The 14,905-nt window shown below is 45.0% G+C and overlaps 1 protein-coding gene across 5 annotated transcripts in view; it reads right to left on the bottom strand.

Annotated features, from left to right (window-relative positions):
- The window catches only part of NUP58 (nucleoporin 58), a 114,384-nt gene that overhangs the window by 37,447 nt on the left and 62,032 nt on the right, over positions 1 to 14,905 (bottom strand). For all 5 annotated transcript variants that reach the window (XM_068266971.1, XM_068266970.1, XM_068266973.1 and 2 more), the window contains exons 8-12: positions 13,587 to 13,761; positions 10,455 to 10,534; positions 9,015 to 9,133; positions 6,404 to 6,486; positions 2,450 to 2,651 (exon numbers count right to left, since the gene is read on the bottom strand). In XM_068266971.1, the coding sequence (XP_068123072.1) occupies positions 2,450 to 2,651; positions 6,404 to 6,486; positions 9,015 to 9,133; positions 10,455 to 10,534; positions 13,587 to 13,761 (659 nt within the window). The remainder of the gene's footprint in view (positions 1 to 2,449; positions 2,652 to 6,403; positions 6,487 to 9,014; positions 9,134 to 10,454; positions 10,535 to 13,586; positions 13,762 to 14,905) is intronic.

Below are 14,905 nucleotides of genomic sequence, written 5' to 3'. Positions count from 1 at the left end.
AAACAATCCCAGTTGCCTGGCATCCTGCTGATCTCTATGGCTGCAGTAGTGTCTGAATCACATACCTGAAGTAAGCAAGAAGCTAATCCAGTCAGACTTTAGTTAGAAACATCTGATGTGCATGCTTGTTCAGGGTCTATGGCTAAAAAAGTATAGAAGACAGTATCAGCAGAATGCCAGGTAACTGGTATTGTTTAAAGAGAAACTAAATAGGGCAGCTTCCATACCCCTCACAGTTCAGGTGTCCTTAAAGCAGAATTTGAAAATAAAATAAAATGGTATTATGTATGGTACAATTTGTCATGTAGTAACACAGTAAACCCCATACCTCACACAACCCTGCAGTGCCTACTTTATTCAGCACCCTGGACTCCAATGGAGTCTGGCAAATTAAAGAAGGGAAGTCTAAAGAAAACTGGAGCCAAAATAGTCTAGTTGCCAATAACAAGTCTGGCCCTTTTTTTCCCCATTAATCCCGAGGCGGGATTCTTCCATCGCAAATCACCATAGAGAGGCTGGGTCTGTCTATAGAGCCCAGCCTCTGTTGCTATTTAAGTTTCCCCCAAAGCCCCCCCTGCGCGCTGTCAGACCCCATAAAACACAGCCGCGCTGGCGACACGCAGCGTGTCGCAGTCGGCTGTGTTTATCTCACTAATGCCAGTCTCGCCGCTCCCCCGCCCCCTGAATCGCTCCGGTACCCGCCCACATTCCTCCCCTCCCCACTGATTGGAGGAATGGGACGCAGGCGGGGACCGGAGCGATTCAGCAGGCGGGGGAGCAGCTGAGACTGACATTCGTGAAATAAACACAGCCGCACAGCGCGGCTGTGATTTATGGGGTCTGACAGCGCGCAGGGGGGGGTCTTTGGAGGAAACTAACTAGCAACAGAGGCTGGGCTCTATAGACAGACCCAGCCTCTGTATATGGATTGCGATGTAAGAACCTGCCTCGGGTTCTCTTTAACCGGCTGAGACCTTACTTGCTGTGATGGGTTATTATGGGACTTTTCTTTCCACCTGTGTTGATAAATTATTCCCAGCATCTTCTGTAGTCAAGGACTGCTGATTAGGTATCAATAAGATGCAAATAATTTCTCCTAACATTCAAATTTCATGTACAGGATATGCAGCTCTAGCTTGAACTTGGACCAATAAAAATTGAGATGAAGTGATTGTAATTGGTCAAATTCTAAGCTGCATTTAATTTACATGAAATGTTAATGTTAGGAGACATTATTTGCACTTTATAGATCATCCCTACTGCTGATACTGAATGGTTTCCCTGCAACAATCGCTTTCACCAGCAGGTGGCACTGCATGTGAAAAAACATTCTCACTGTGTTCAGCTGAGAGAAAACTCATGGCTAAGCTATCACTACTATACCGTAGGACAGGGATACCCAAAAGTTTTGGGTCGAGATGCTTCAGACAGATGAGGGGCCAGAGTATACATAAGATGATGTAGAAGTCTTTGCGGGCCAGACAGTGAAGCATACCCACTTGACAACCTGCATTCCAATTGGACAGCAGTGTCACCGGATGATGAATTTGATTGGAAACCAGTGAATTACTGCTTTCTGGCTTCCATGTGGATGGGTGGTGCCAGCACTGCTATTCTATATGCGGACCACCAATACTTAAACATGTAGCTGACCGCAGCTATAAGTAATACATTGTGTGTAGAGGGCCGGTATAAAAGCCTCAGGGGGCCACATTCGGCCGACGGGCCTTAGTTTGAGGACCACTGCCGTAGGAGATACAAATAAGAATTGCCACTTTCCCTGGAAACGTATTTCCTCAGTTTCCAATGGAGGGAAAAAAAATAAAAATGTTCATATGCAGGGCCCGTTTCCACTGTCTCTCATGCGATTTGAGTACAGCTGCGAACATGAGTTATTGCAAATTTGTGAAAATGCATGCTTTTTATTTTTTATTTGAATATGCACATTTAGAATATGAATTTTTGCATCCGATTTTTAATTATCCATAGCAACGTGACATCACTGTGACTACACAGGAAACAGGAAGAAGCACAGGTGCAAAAGTTTGAATAACATAAGTGAAAATTTGCATGTGGGACCACTGACTTTCATTCGATATTGAGGCGATTTGCATGCGGACCAATGCATGGGGCAAAAATTTGCAGCAAGCAGTCCGGGTTTTTTTTTTCTACATTGAGACGGATTGCAAAAATTGCACTTAACAGAAGCCACTCAATTGAAATTGCATTGGTGTCAGTGCTAATGCAACATTTGCTATAAGTGAAAACAGGCCCTAATGGTAGTAGTATTACTGTAATTAAACCCTGCCTACAATAAGAAGCTGTAAGCAGTTAGTAAACATACAAAGACAAACCACTTTTGCTAGCGGCTGGGAAGAGCCAGTATGGGAGCAGAGAGAACTTTAATGTACACGGAACAAGTGTATCTAGAGCATGAATGGATTCACACCTGTGGCAGGCTGCTGCTGCTGGGTCAGGGTGGCAGCCATTGCGACAGCTGCTGCGTTTGGTACACTGCCAAAGGGCGCGGGCCCGGTGGTTATGCGCGGTATACTCTGCCACTTCCTGGCCTCGGCTCTCCTTGCCTCAAATACATCTGTGGAGTCACCCACGAAGGTCTTCCGGTAGCCAAGGTACTGCTCTTTTAGCATCTATGAAAAGTAATGTAACTTTGTTAAGGCGGACCTGAACTCTTGTACAGCACACAGTGAAAAGTCATTTTTCCACATATAGTTGCTAAGAAATTCACTTCTCTGAGTTTTTTTAGCCATATCAAAATATCTAATTAGTTCTCATCAGCAACTGTAAATCTACTATATGTAGAGCTGCCTTTGCTGAGCTACCCTTCAAACACTGTGGCTTAACCCTTTTAGTGCTCCCTGAAAAAGAGAAAACAAGTTAAAGGATACCTGAACTGAGAGGGATATGGAAGCTGCCATATTTATCGCCTTTTAAACAAGGCCAGTTGCCTGGCTGTCCTGCTGATCATCTGCCTCTAAAAGTGTGTACACACGCACTACAGAAACAAACGACTGGTCCGTCGGCACCTCCCGGTGGATCGTTCAGGAACAGCCTTATCAGTCCGCCGACAGTGCGTACACACGCACTACAGTCTGCTGAAAATCCGCCCACCGGGAGGTGCCGACGGACCAGTCGTTTGCTTCTGTAGTGCGTGTGTACACACCATAATGCTTTTAGCCATAGATCCTGGACAAACATGCAGATCAGAGGTTTCTAAATTAAGTCTGACTGGATTAGCTGCATGCTTGTTTCAGGCATGTGATCCTGATACTACTGCAGCCAAAGATGAGCAGGGCTGCCATGCAACTGGTATTGTTTAAAAGGAAATAAATATGGCAGCCTCCATATTCCTCTTATAGAAAATAAAGTTTTAAAAGACACCTGAATTAAGATTACCATAAATTGTAATGAATATTTTTTTCCATAAAGGTTATTATGCTGTGGCTAATCTTTTAGAGCAGAAATGAAGTTCTGAGTTTAGTACCACTTTAAAGAGCATGCCCAGTCCTGTCAGGGCCCATTCACACTAGAAGCGCTTTTCTGAGAGTTTTGTGATTGATTAGCAGTTTTTTTTTAAAAATTGTTCCCATTCACTTTCATTAAAATCAATTTTAAAAAACGTTAATTGCAAAACCCTCAGAAAAGCGCTTCCTAGTGTGAATGGGCCCTAAATGAGACCACCGTTGTCAGCATGGCCAAGCTGAAATAAAATAATTTATATAACATCTGTTTTAGTTTCTACAATTGTTGCCTTAAAGCAAACCTGTGGAGATCCAAATCTAAAAAAGTTATATACTTAAGGTGGCCATACATCAAGCAACTTGGCGGCTGATCAACCATCCAGTTCGATTACTATAATCGAATTGGATGAAAATCAGTGCCACCAAATGCATGCCCGACCAGCAATGCAACCAATATCGGGACGAAAATTAGTTGCATTATCGATTGTGCATACTGCAAGATGCTGCTCGATCGGGGGCGTGGCAGTAACGGCATGCAATTTCCAGATGATCGGCGAACGTGACGAAACTCCAGACATGGTCTCCCCCATTATCAATGTCCCCCCAGTGCCCATGTAGAGTGTATACATTACCTCTCTGCAGCCTCCGCTTGTCCCCCGCTGACTTTCAAGCGCATTCTCCGCTCCATACACGCACGTACGCCCCATGTGGTCTCCTAGTAAGGGCGTACGTGTGACCGTGTATGGAGAGGAGGAATGCCGGAAGCCAGCAGGGGACAAGCAGAGGCAGCGGAGCGGTAATGTATACACCTTATACAGGCACTGGGGGGACGGTGTTTGGGGGACGTTGACTTTAGAGGACAGCATCGGGGCAGCGCACAAGGCCGATTCCCGAGAGATTTCAGCATGAAATGGATTGGGAATCGGCCTGTGGTGTATGGGCAGCTGACAGATCTCTCATCGAATCTGGAGGGAGGGAGAGAGAGATTTGTCTCTTGGTCGAATCTGCCCATCACCACTAGATGTATGGCCACCTTTTGAGGGAATCCACTGGATCTTCCCATGTCCCCATCCAGACAATCGGATTCAGTGCAAAGACCCTGAGAAGTTTGCAGCTGTGCTCCTATAAGTAAACACACACGGCCGTACTAGCACAGGATGGCTTGCACCTGCGCAATAGCAAGGAGCCATCATTAGGTCTTAGCGGAAAAAGCCGAGCCCATTCGCCTGCGTGCAACTGCGCTGGTGCAAGACATCTACACCTACACAGTGCAGACGAGCTCTGTCGATAAGGGCTTACTGACAGGCTTCAGGGGTCCAAGTGCTAGGTCTGGTGAGTACCACATGACACCCGGCACATGCAGGGACGTCGCTACATGCGCCTGGTGCCACAGGCACTCACGTTGATGCTGGACACCAGAGGACGCCAGGATTTGTGGCAGTGGACAAATGATCCTTAAACAATGCACACAGGCATGAGAGGTTGGCATGACACACACATACACATTTGATGGGACACCTGCTGGGGGTCTGTCGGTCATCATGATATCAAATGCAGTGCACCCCATTAAGCCATAGTGAGCGAGATTTTCTAGCATTCCCAATTGATCCTAGAGATGATCAGTTAATGTATGGGCAGATTTACAGAGAGACAGATCTCTCCCTGATCAGAGAGAGACACCTGTTGGCTGCCTATACACCGCAGGCCAATTCACGATCAATTTCATGCTGAAAACGACCCAGAACAAGCCTTGTGACCCCTCATCCGCCGCCTACCCAGCCCAATGAGGACCTCCCCTAATGTTAAATATGCCCCCCTGATGCCCAGCACACTATACATTACCTGTCCGTGTCCACCACTGGTCGCCTCTTCTGTCCATACAAGCGCCCTGCGTGGTTACCGGAGTAATGTGGGCGTTTGTGACATCACACGTGCATAAGTGTACACCGGCAACTATGTGGGTGGACTGGTAATGTGTAGAGCACAGAGGTTGCACACTGAACTGGGGGGGTGGGGGGGGGTTGGAGTCAGCATTGTGGGTTTCGTCGATTGTCCCAGTATCACTTGCCGTTACCGCTGCGCACCTGATCGACCATGACGGCCTGACATCTTGCAGCATGTCCGATCGACATGCTCGGCCCGAAATTAGTTGCATTGTCGATCAGGTATGCAGTCTGTGGCACAGATTTTCATCAGATTCGATAATAACTATCAAATCAGATGGTCGACCAGCCGCCAAGTCGCTAGATGTATGGGTACCTTTAGTTTGATTTTGGCAGATACAGGAAAGAGTTTCTCTCTGGGAGAACTGCTGCTCTCTCACAGATAGAGTGTTGGCAGGTACAGACTATACAGACAGGGCAAATTCTGTTATATTTATGCACAGTCTGTAATTATACGGATGGCTGGCCACCCTGCTGTGTGTATGAGCAAACGTTGCTATGAAAAAGAGTTTGTGTGATCCAGACAGCACAGTGGTCTACATTTTGCATTCCACAACATTCAGAAAAAAAAAATAAAAAAAATGAATGTATAAATGGCGTTATGAGGGATCAAATTAGCAGGGCTGAGTACACAAAACAGATGCTAGGAGGAAAATAAGAGCCAATCAGGAAAAAGGCTTTGTCAACATAATTATTTATTAGAGTTTCTATTGGGATACAGTCCTGCCTTTAGAAGGTTGGACACTAAAAAAAAAGAAAAGAAAAAAAAAGAGGCTCCATCCGGACACAAACACCTCCTGCTTCAGGAACCAAGCTTGTGGCCCCTGTGGTAGATGAAATAGGGGTATTTAACCAATAAGGCCTTAAGCTCTGACACTCCCCACACGGAGGGGATGTTAACTAGGAGGCCACCTTCAGAAATCGGATGCAATGCAATCAGAATTATTGCAGTTTTCAAGTGGTCAGCTGATGGCTTACCTTCACATTCTCATGTACGGATTGCAGCTGGGCTGCTAAGGCCACAAACGTCTGGTAGAGCTTCTGCATTGCCAATGATAAGTCTACAACAACAACAAAAGTGCATAAGTTATAATCTAAGAGCCAGAAGGACTCCTAGAACTTACATTTCCATTGAGAAAAACTGAAAAGCATAAGTTGCCACACTGCAATAAGCAAACAGCCTGCAGAGATACAACTTAAGATCTGTGTTACTCATTCTGGATCTCCCACATGTGAGGATGCTAAAAGAAAGAATGTGCTCACACGCATCAAAAGTTCACATGGTAAAAATGCAAACAAAAAGCTTGCTTCAAAATAGGTTTTAAACTTAAATGGAGCCCTGCCATGTGATAAGCAGACTGATGACTGCCTACAACGTTGTAGAATGGGGAATAAATCTAGAAACACTGCAGCATAGTCTACTGTAGGTGTGTTTTGAACTGTGACAAGATGATCAGTCTGTGAGAAGAATTAGCAAGTTTCTGTAAACAGAGAAAGCTAGACTGCAGATCATTCCCTATGGATTTATTCACACTAAGGGTACACACACACACACAAACAAAAAACACCCTAATGTGCAGGTAAGCTCCAAAGAGTTCACTTCCTGATGTCAGGAAGTGAAAAAAACAAATTGCTCTGCAAAAGCGCTTAGAAAAGTGCTGTAGTAAAAAAAAAAAAAAAAGTGCACAAAATCGCAAAACGCTGGTTTCAGCGATAGCGATTTATGATGTGAACAAGGCCTATCAGTTAATGAAGTAAGTTGACATCATCTCTCATACTGGATCACCATTAAAAGAAGGAGGCAACTTGATTGCTGGGGCAGGTTCTACCCAATTCTTTCACATTTGCAGACTGAGTCCCTATGCAGGGTTAAAAAGGCACTGTAGTGATGTACAGCAGAATGTAACAAATTATTCAGGATACCCACTTTTACGGTAATTGTCCTTGTCTCCGCATCAAAATCCCTTCCTATCTATATATTCATATGTAACCCCACCCACTCAGTGATGTTTAGCCCAAGCTGTTTAGCTATGCGTAATTCACCCAGAGCATTCTGGGAGACCAGGCATTTTTACTGGCTTCATAACTACCAGAAATATTCTGCAGAGCTGCACCTGACAGGATTACAGATGCTCCCACCTGTGATAAATTTGAGAATGTAAGTCAGGGTGAGTAAAGATTTAACAATGAGCAAACACTGACTAAATCATATATAAATGAATATTGTATATGAATATTGTTTCACTACAGTTCCTCTTTAAGTCCACTTTAAAGGGACTCCGAACACCTATCATCAGCATGCCTTTAAGCCAGATGACTTACAACAAAGTCCTGCTATGAGCCCTCTGCAGGAGCCTCTTGCAATGGGCCATGCGTGTCACTTCCTCTTCCTGCTTGTTATTTGGCCCCTGCAGTAATCTGTATTCAGCTATAGTGGAAAGTGGGCAGGCGCATGCACCATACGTCAGTTGGAGACCCATTAACCGTGGTCGGTGTGGACAGAGGAGCACACCATCAGCACTGTACCTACATTACCTGGTGAGACCTATGCTTCCTGTGCAAGCTGATGTGTGATTATTGCATGCAAATACCTGCATATTAAGCGGTGGGCATTGTGGTCTAGCTTAGATGCTGTCTGTGCTCGCTTGCTGAAGCATTTAAAAAAATAAAAATAATAATGACTCCCAATTATTGACTTGAATTAAGATGCAGTACTATAGTATACTTTATGTGCTTGAGTATAACAATTTAAGGATATAGTAAACCACTTGGTCTGGTCCCTTATGCTTCATACACACTTGAGATAAAAGTCTTTGGAAAATGCAAGATCACAGACCAATTTTTACCCCCTTCCATGTAGTATGAGAGCCATACTCTACACAGTCTATTCTATGGAGCTGCACTCCCCATCAGATAAAATCTTTGCAAGATGCTGCACACAAAGATGCTGTACACATTCAAAAGATCATTATCTGCAAAAGATCTGTTCCTGCAAAAGATCCATTCCTAGTCTATGAGATCTGCAGATCCTCATACACACCTGGTTTAACAGACTTCATCTTCATATCTGGCAATCATCTGCAGATCTGAAATACCATCCTGGTGGATCTGATCTGCAGATGATCTGCAGAGGATTGTCTGTTAAACCAGGGGTGTATGAGGATCTGCAGATCTCATAGACTATGAATGTAATTTGCAGGAATGGTTCTTTTGCAGGAACAGATCTTTTGCAGATAATGATCTTTTGAGTGTGTACAGCATCTTTGTGTGCAGCATCTTGCAAAGATTTTATCTGATGGGGAGTGCAGCTCCATAGAATAGACTGAGTATGGCTCTCGTACTACATGGAAGGGGGTAAAATGGTCTGTGATCTTGCATTTTTCCAAAGACTTATCTCAAGTGTGTATGAAGCATATAGACTTTACTACAAAGGGATTCTACTGTATTCTAACTGGAAGAACGGACAGCAATGCACCAGTGGACAGCAGTGTAAAAAGATATACTAAGCTACTGCTGTTCTATTTCAAAGCTGCCAACATAAAAATAATGCTTTATAAATCTGCCCCTTTCACGGCATTCAACAACGTACCTTGTGGCGTTAAGTGTGCACTGTTAGCTTGTGTTGCTAGATGGTTTTCCAGCTCCTCAATTTGCTGTCTGTATTGCTGTAACTGGACTTCAAACTGCTCCACTAAGGCGCGGAAATAGCTTTGGAAGAAATAGAAACAAAACTTACTAAACCAAAACTACACCATGGCCAGACCACCTCTTCAGTTCTGAAATGGAGCCTGCCACTATTGTGAATTCAGTCTGGATAGAAAATACGACGACATATTAATTACTGTATATATTTGAGTATAAGCCGACTTTTTGGCCCAAAAGTGGTGGTGTCTGCTTATACTGCAGTCACCTCTGCAGAGTACCCCCGCTATGTACAAACGGAGGCGGCTCTTCCTTCGAGCGCCTTGCAGACGTGTGTATAGAGTGAGTGGCCCCCTCATAAGCAGAGTGCTGTGGATGGCGTGCAGAACCTTGTTGACATGTGGGTATGCAGTGGTGATGATTACGAATTGCCGAGGGGCACAATTCACAATCATCAAAATTCCTGTCCTCAAGGTAGCTAATCAGCTCTGCTGAGACACTAATTACCTCACCTGTGAATGTTTGTGGTTTTCTGTAAAAAACATGTACTGTTGGTGGGCCTTAAAGAGAACCAGAGGTGGCATTTCATTACGTTAGTGGGGCACAGAGGCTGGTTGTGCACACTAACACCAGCCTCTGTTGCCCCATCGTGTGCCTCAAAGACCCCCCTGCTCGCCGCTATAGCCCCCGCAGTGCTGGCGACACGCAGCACGTCGCCAGCACAATGTTTACCCTAGCGTCGTCTGTCAGAGCCGCTCCCCCGCCTCCTCCGCATCGTCGCTACCCGCCCGTGTCCCTTCCCTCCAATCAGCGGGCGGGTAGCGGCGATGCGGAGGAGCGGCGCTGATAGACAGCGCTAGGGCAAACATTGTGCTGGCGACGCGCTGCGTGTCGCCAGCACTGCGGGGGCTATATCGGCGAGCAGGGGGGGGTCTTTGAGGCACACGATGGGGCAACAGAGGCTGGTGTTAGTGTGCACAACCAGCCTCTGTGCCCCACTAACGTAATGAAATGCCACCTCGGGTTCTCTTTAAGGACAGGGTTGGGGAACTCTAGGCTACAACCCAGTTTGAAAGCAAAGTGAGCTTCTGTTGGGACCTTCGTCTTTACTCGGCCATTGGCAAGCCACGACCCTCATTTCTCAATAGTAGAGAGTTTACTCCCTTTGCTACCCTTTAGATTAGGATGTTCTAGCTTTAGATTAGGATGTTCTAGCTGTATAAGGCTGTTTCAGCAGCTACCTGCAGGGTTAATACCTAACTGGGTTCATTGATTAGAAAGCTAAAGCCAAAAAGAGCTGAAAAGTTTGCACGAGAACAGATGAACAGACAGAAAATCTAACGTAAAGTGGAATGTGAAACACTTCATTACTGAGAGTAACACTTACTCTGAGGGTGCTGTATTTTCATGCTGAAGACCGGGTGGCGTTTTCTGTGTTCTTACGGCTATTTCGGCATTTTTTAGTTCCTAAAGGATGAGAAAGAATAATGCATTCAGCTAAGAAAGCTTAGACCCTGCACTACAGAGACTCATTTACCTACATACTGATCAAATGTCCCTTTGAATACCTTTATAATGAAAGCAGAAATTTTTTTCTGCAGATTTTCATATAACCAGTTACCCTAAAGTTCAACAAAAAGAAGATCCGTGGGCAAACTACGGTCGCTATGAAGCCGGCCCGTCAATAGAGGGCCAGCTTCTACGTCTCTCCCCTTCTCCCTCCTACTGTCCTGAGACGGCGGGGTCATGTGACCTGAAGTCATTATGTAGCAGTGTGTCCCATGAGTCCATGAGTGTCCCATGACGCCGGCACTGCCATGGAGATTGCAGCTGGAGCGTGTGATAGGGTGAGATATACCCAATGCTTCCCTGCCATTCTTCTGCCGGGGGGAGTGAGCTGCAGTAGCAGTGGGAAGCATTCAAGAGGCATATAGCCTGATCCTTACAAAGTTTGCTTACCCCTGTTCTAGCAGATGCTATGAACCCAGCATGCCTGGCTAGAACTAGGAGCTATAAATTACATTACAAGCAAAACAAGTCTGCAGTTAGGCTAGTTCACATTGGGGTATTGTGACTTAACGGAAGCATTGTAATGTGGAAAAGTCACAGTGCAATGATAACCCTGTGCGATCCCCCATAACGCGTGCGTTAATGATGGTAATGCACACTTTTCATTGACTTTATGCTGCATTATATTTGACAGAAGGCGCACATGATGTGCGCTGCCACTTCTACGTTCCATTCCTGCTCTTACAGGGAATGCAATGCCCACTGTGAATGTAGCTTTACTGTGCAAATGAACAGCAGGAAGATAGGCAGAGGTAGAGTGAATGCAAAATACAGAACAAAGTATGCCAAAGCAGAGGGACAAGCTACAGGCTGATCTGTTTCCTAAGAAAAGGGAAGATATAGAGAGCTGCTGGCTGCTGCAGCTGCCTAGTTACTTGTTAAGTTAGCTAGGAGAAATAACAGGCAAAAGCTCCCTCCAGAGAGCAACGCCCCACATACATCATCAATTAACCAAAACAAGGGATGTTTGTAGTTTCATGACATTTCCGTTAATCATTTGCAAAGTAATTTATACACAGACTAATTGCATAACCCCCTCAAAATATAGCATCTAGTCTAAGTAACAATACAGAGGTGTTAGTTCCAAGCACCATGCAATACTTCTGCTAGTCTGCATCCCAACAGGAACCCTGCAACATGTATAATACAGCAAGCAAACATAACAGGCACCAACCTAACTGGGGCTGGAAGCATATTCCCTACCTAGACTCTCCACCTAACGCAACAGTCAGAAAAGATGCACATGTAAATGTGATTAAAGTAGCAGGAAATTTGGGTGCAGGGTAAAGCCGGAAAACAGCTCACCCTGCTCCTGCAAAAGTCCCAGCGGCATTAATTCCTATGCCCCCTCTAGGCCGCAGTAGACTGTGGGGTAAGAGGTAATTTGGCATACATGTAGAGAGTAGCCTCCAAATTGTTGTATAGGTTTCAGGTATAGATTCATACCTGAAACAGAAGAGGCCTTCACAGCAAGTAAAGTATGACACTAACTACTTTAGGTCCAAGCTAATTGAAATCTATGCCCTGTTTTGGTGGCTTCCGTCACTGAATCCCGACGTCTCTCGCCGCAGCTCTCTTGCTCTGCCTGTCTCTATGAGGGCAGAGCTCTGTGAGCGGGTCAGGAGCTGATTTCATTAGAGATCCGCCGCTGACAGACGCGCTGAGACTGAGAGGCAGAGCTGCGGCTCATAGCTCTGCCTCACACGGAAGCGCACAGGGCAGCAAAATCCACGACCAAGAAAGTCGTGGATTTTGGGGGGAGAGGGGCGATTTAGTTAGTGCACAGCGGCGGGGATGCGGCGGTTTAGGTAGGACAGTAATGTTAAGCCCATTTTTAAAATAAAAACACGATTTATAGGAGACTTCAGTGTCTCTAAAGCGGAATGTTTCTTCTTTGCTCTAAAAAATTTTTTTTACAGCATATATTATATACAACCAGCATTTTTTTTTACTAGAACAGCATTCAAAGGGTTACACACAGGACTTTAAAAGTTCAGTGCAGAGAAATGTGGACGCATCCGAAGTTGAGATAATGTTATCTTGTATTTACTTAATTGTATCAAGTGAGGAATGTGACATTCTCTGACTGTGCAGAAGCTCCTGGACAGACAGACAAAGCTTTTCTGCCTTCAATACATTAAAAAAAAAAAAAAAAAAAAAAAAGAAATAAAAAAGTTATGAATAAAATGCAAAGTCAGCTCTCAAAGCATAAAACTGTACTTTTGGGGGAACTTGTAATTTCTAAATGAATAAAAATACTAATTATACACAAATGCAAATATGATAACCATATGGCATATAAAAAGTAGGAAAACATGTTTTTATTGATTATTATGTCAGGGTTTATACCGCTTTAAGGGGACAGATACCGCTGGTTCTTAAAGAGGAACTGTAACATAAAAAGATCCCCTGGGGGGTACTCACCTCGGGTGGGGGAAGCCTCCGGATCCTAATTAGGCTTCCCACGCCGTCCTCCATCCGTCAGGGGTCTCGCTGCAGCCCTCCGTGGAGTCCGGGCAGCGGTGACGTCATTATTTACCTTCCTGGCTCCTGCGCAGGCGCTCTGACGGCTGTCGGCTCCGAACTACACGGAAATACCCGATCGCCGTCGGGTCCGCTCTACTGCGCAGGCGCAAGTTTCCTGCGCCTGCGCAGTAGAGCGGACCCGAATGAGATCGGGTATTTCCGTGTAGTTCGGAATGGAAAGCCGCCACAGCGCCCCCGCTGGAGCCAGCAAAGGTAAATATTGAAATGACAGTCGGCACAGTCGCCGGCTGTTCGGAGGGCTGCGGAGAGACCCCCGTGGGACAGAGGACGGCGTGGGAAGCCTCATTAGGATCCGGAGGCTTCCCCCACCCGAGGTGAGTACCCCCCAGGGGATCTTTTTATTGTTACAGAGTCTCTTTAAGTGGATAAACTACCTTTGAGGGACTTACATAAACAAACTTACCTGAGCTGTTTCAATTTTCAGTTTCTCAATAGCCAGAGTGTTCCTCTGAAGGCCACTGGAGGCAACTGATAAGAGCTGCTTCAAGGCTTTGATGTCTTCCTGTACCTTTGTCATGGCTTTAGAAGACATTCGGCTGATCTCTTCCTGTACCTGCTTCTGCTCCTTCACAAACTTTCTGCAGAGAAAAACAAACATACTCAGCGAAGTTCTCTTTAAAATAATTCAGAGTTGATGCAGGATTATGTAAGTTTTTAATGCAAATGTATTCAGCTCAAAAATGGACCAATCAAATCCTACCTTGCTGGGCTTCGATTGGCTCATTTTTGAGCTGCATGCATTTGCATAAACTTGTATCAACTTGGATTTTCATCTCATTGACTATCTCTACATATGTACAGCCTCAAACCTAAATAGATGCACTGAGCAACCATGCGTTTAGAAAGTCATGTTTTTTTTCCGCTCAGTGAATGTGTAAAATTAAAGAGGCACTGTAGTGACATATAGTAGAATGCAGTAAATTATTCAGGATACCCACTTTTATGGTAACTTTCCTGGTTCCAGCATCAAAAACACTATATATCTATATATTGCTGTAAACTGAATGTAGCCCTGCTTCTCAGTGATGTTTAGCCTAGGCTGATTAGCTATATGAAATTCTCCACCCAGAGAATTCTGGGAGACTAGGTTTATTTTGTACTGGCATCGGAACTCTCAGTAATAAACCTTTCACAGAGCTGCACCTGGCAGGACTAAAGATGTTGCCACCTGTGATAAATTCATGAATGTAAATCGCGGTGAGGAACAATTTTACAATGGGCAACACTGAGTAAATCATTTATAAAATGAGAAGCATAAAAAATATAAAAGCAATTTTATTCATTATGTTATTTGCACTACAGTTCACCTTTAAAGGATTGTAGTGCTAAAACGTAGTAAAAATGCGCCCACAGCCATTTCCTTGCATTAGTGCGCAGGTGCTGGCCAGGCTGAGCGCGTCCTTGATTGCACGCAGCCCGGAGTGCCCCGTGCATGACATCATAACTAGGTCACCTTTCTCCTGCTGCAGGGGGCGTTGGATGGAGAAAGGAGAGGGATGAAGGAAAACTGGAGCGGTGGGCATGCGAACTGCTTCATATACATGTCTGCTTCCCCTGTTTTTACTGTCTGACCAACCAGTAAAGTAGCTACAGGGTGCATAAGCTGGAGAAAAGAGGGGAACAGAGGAAAATGGGGGAGCTGTGGGCATAAGAACTAATTATACATGCCTGCTCCCGTTTTTTTTTTACTATATGTTTTAGCTCTGGTTTTCCTTTCACTGA

The sequence above is a fragment of the Hyperolius riggenbachi genome, chromosome 2 (assembly GCF_040937935.1).
Source record: "Hyperolius riggenbachi isolate aHypRig1 chromosome 2, aHypRig1.pri, whole genome shotgun sequence".
Lineage (NCBI taxonomy): Eukaryota > Metazoa > Chordata > Amphibia > Anura > Hyperoliidae > Hyperolius > Hyperolius riggenbachi.
This window is presented reverse-complemented; position numbering and strand designations above follow the sequence as displayed.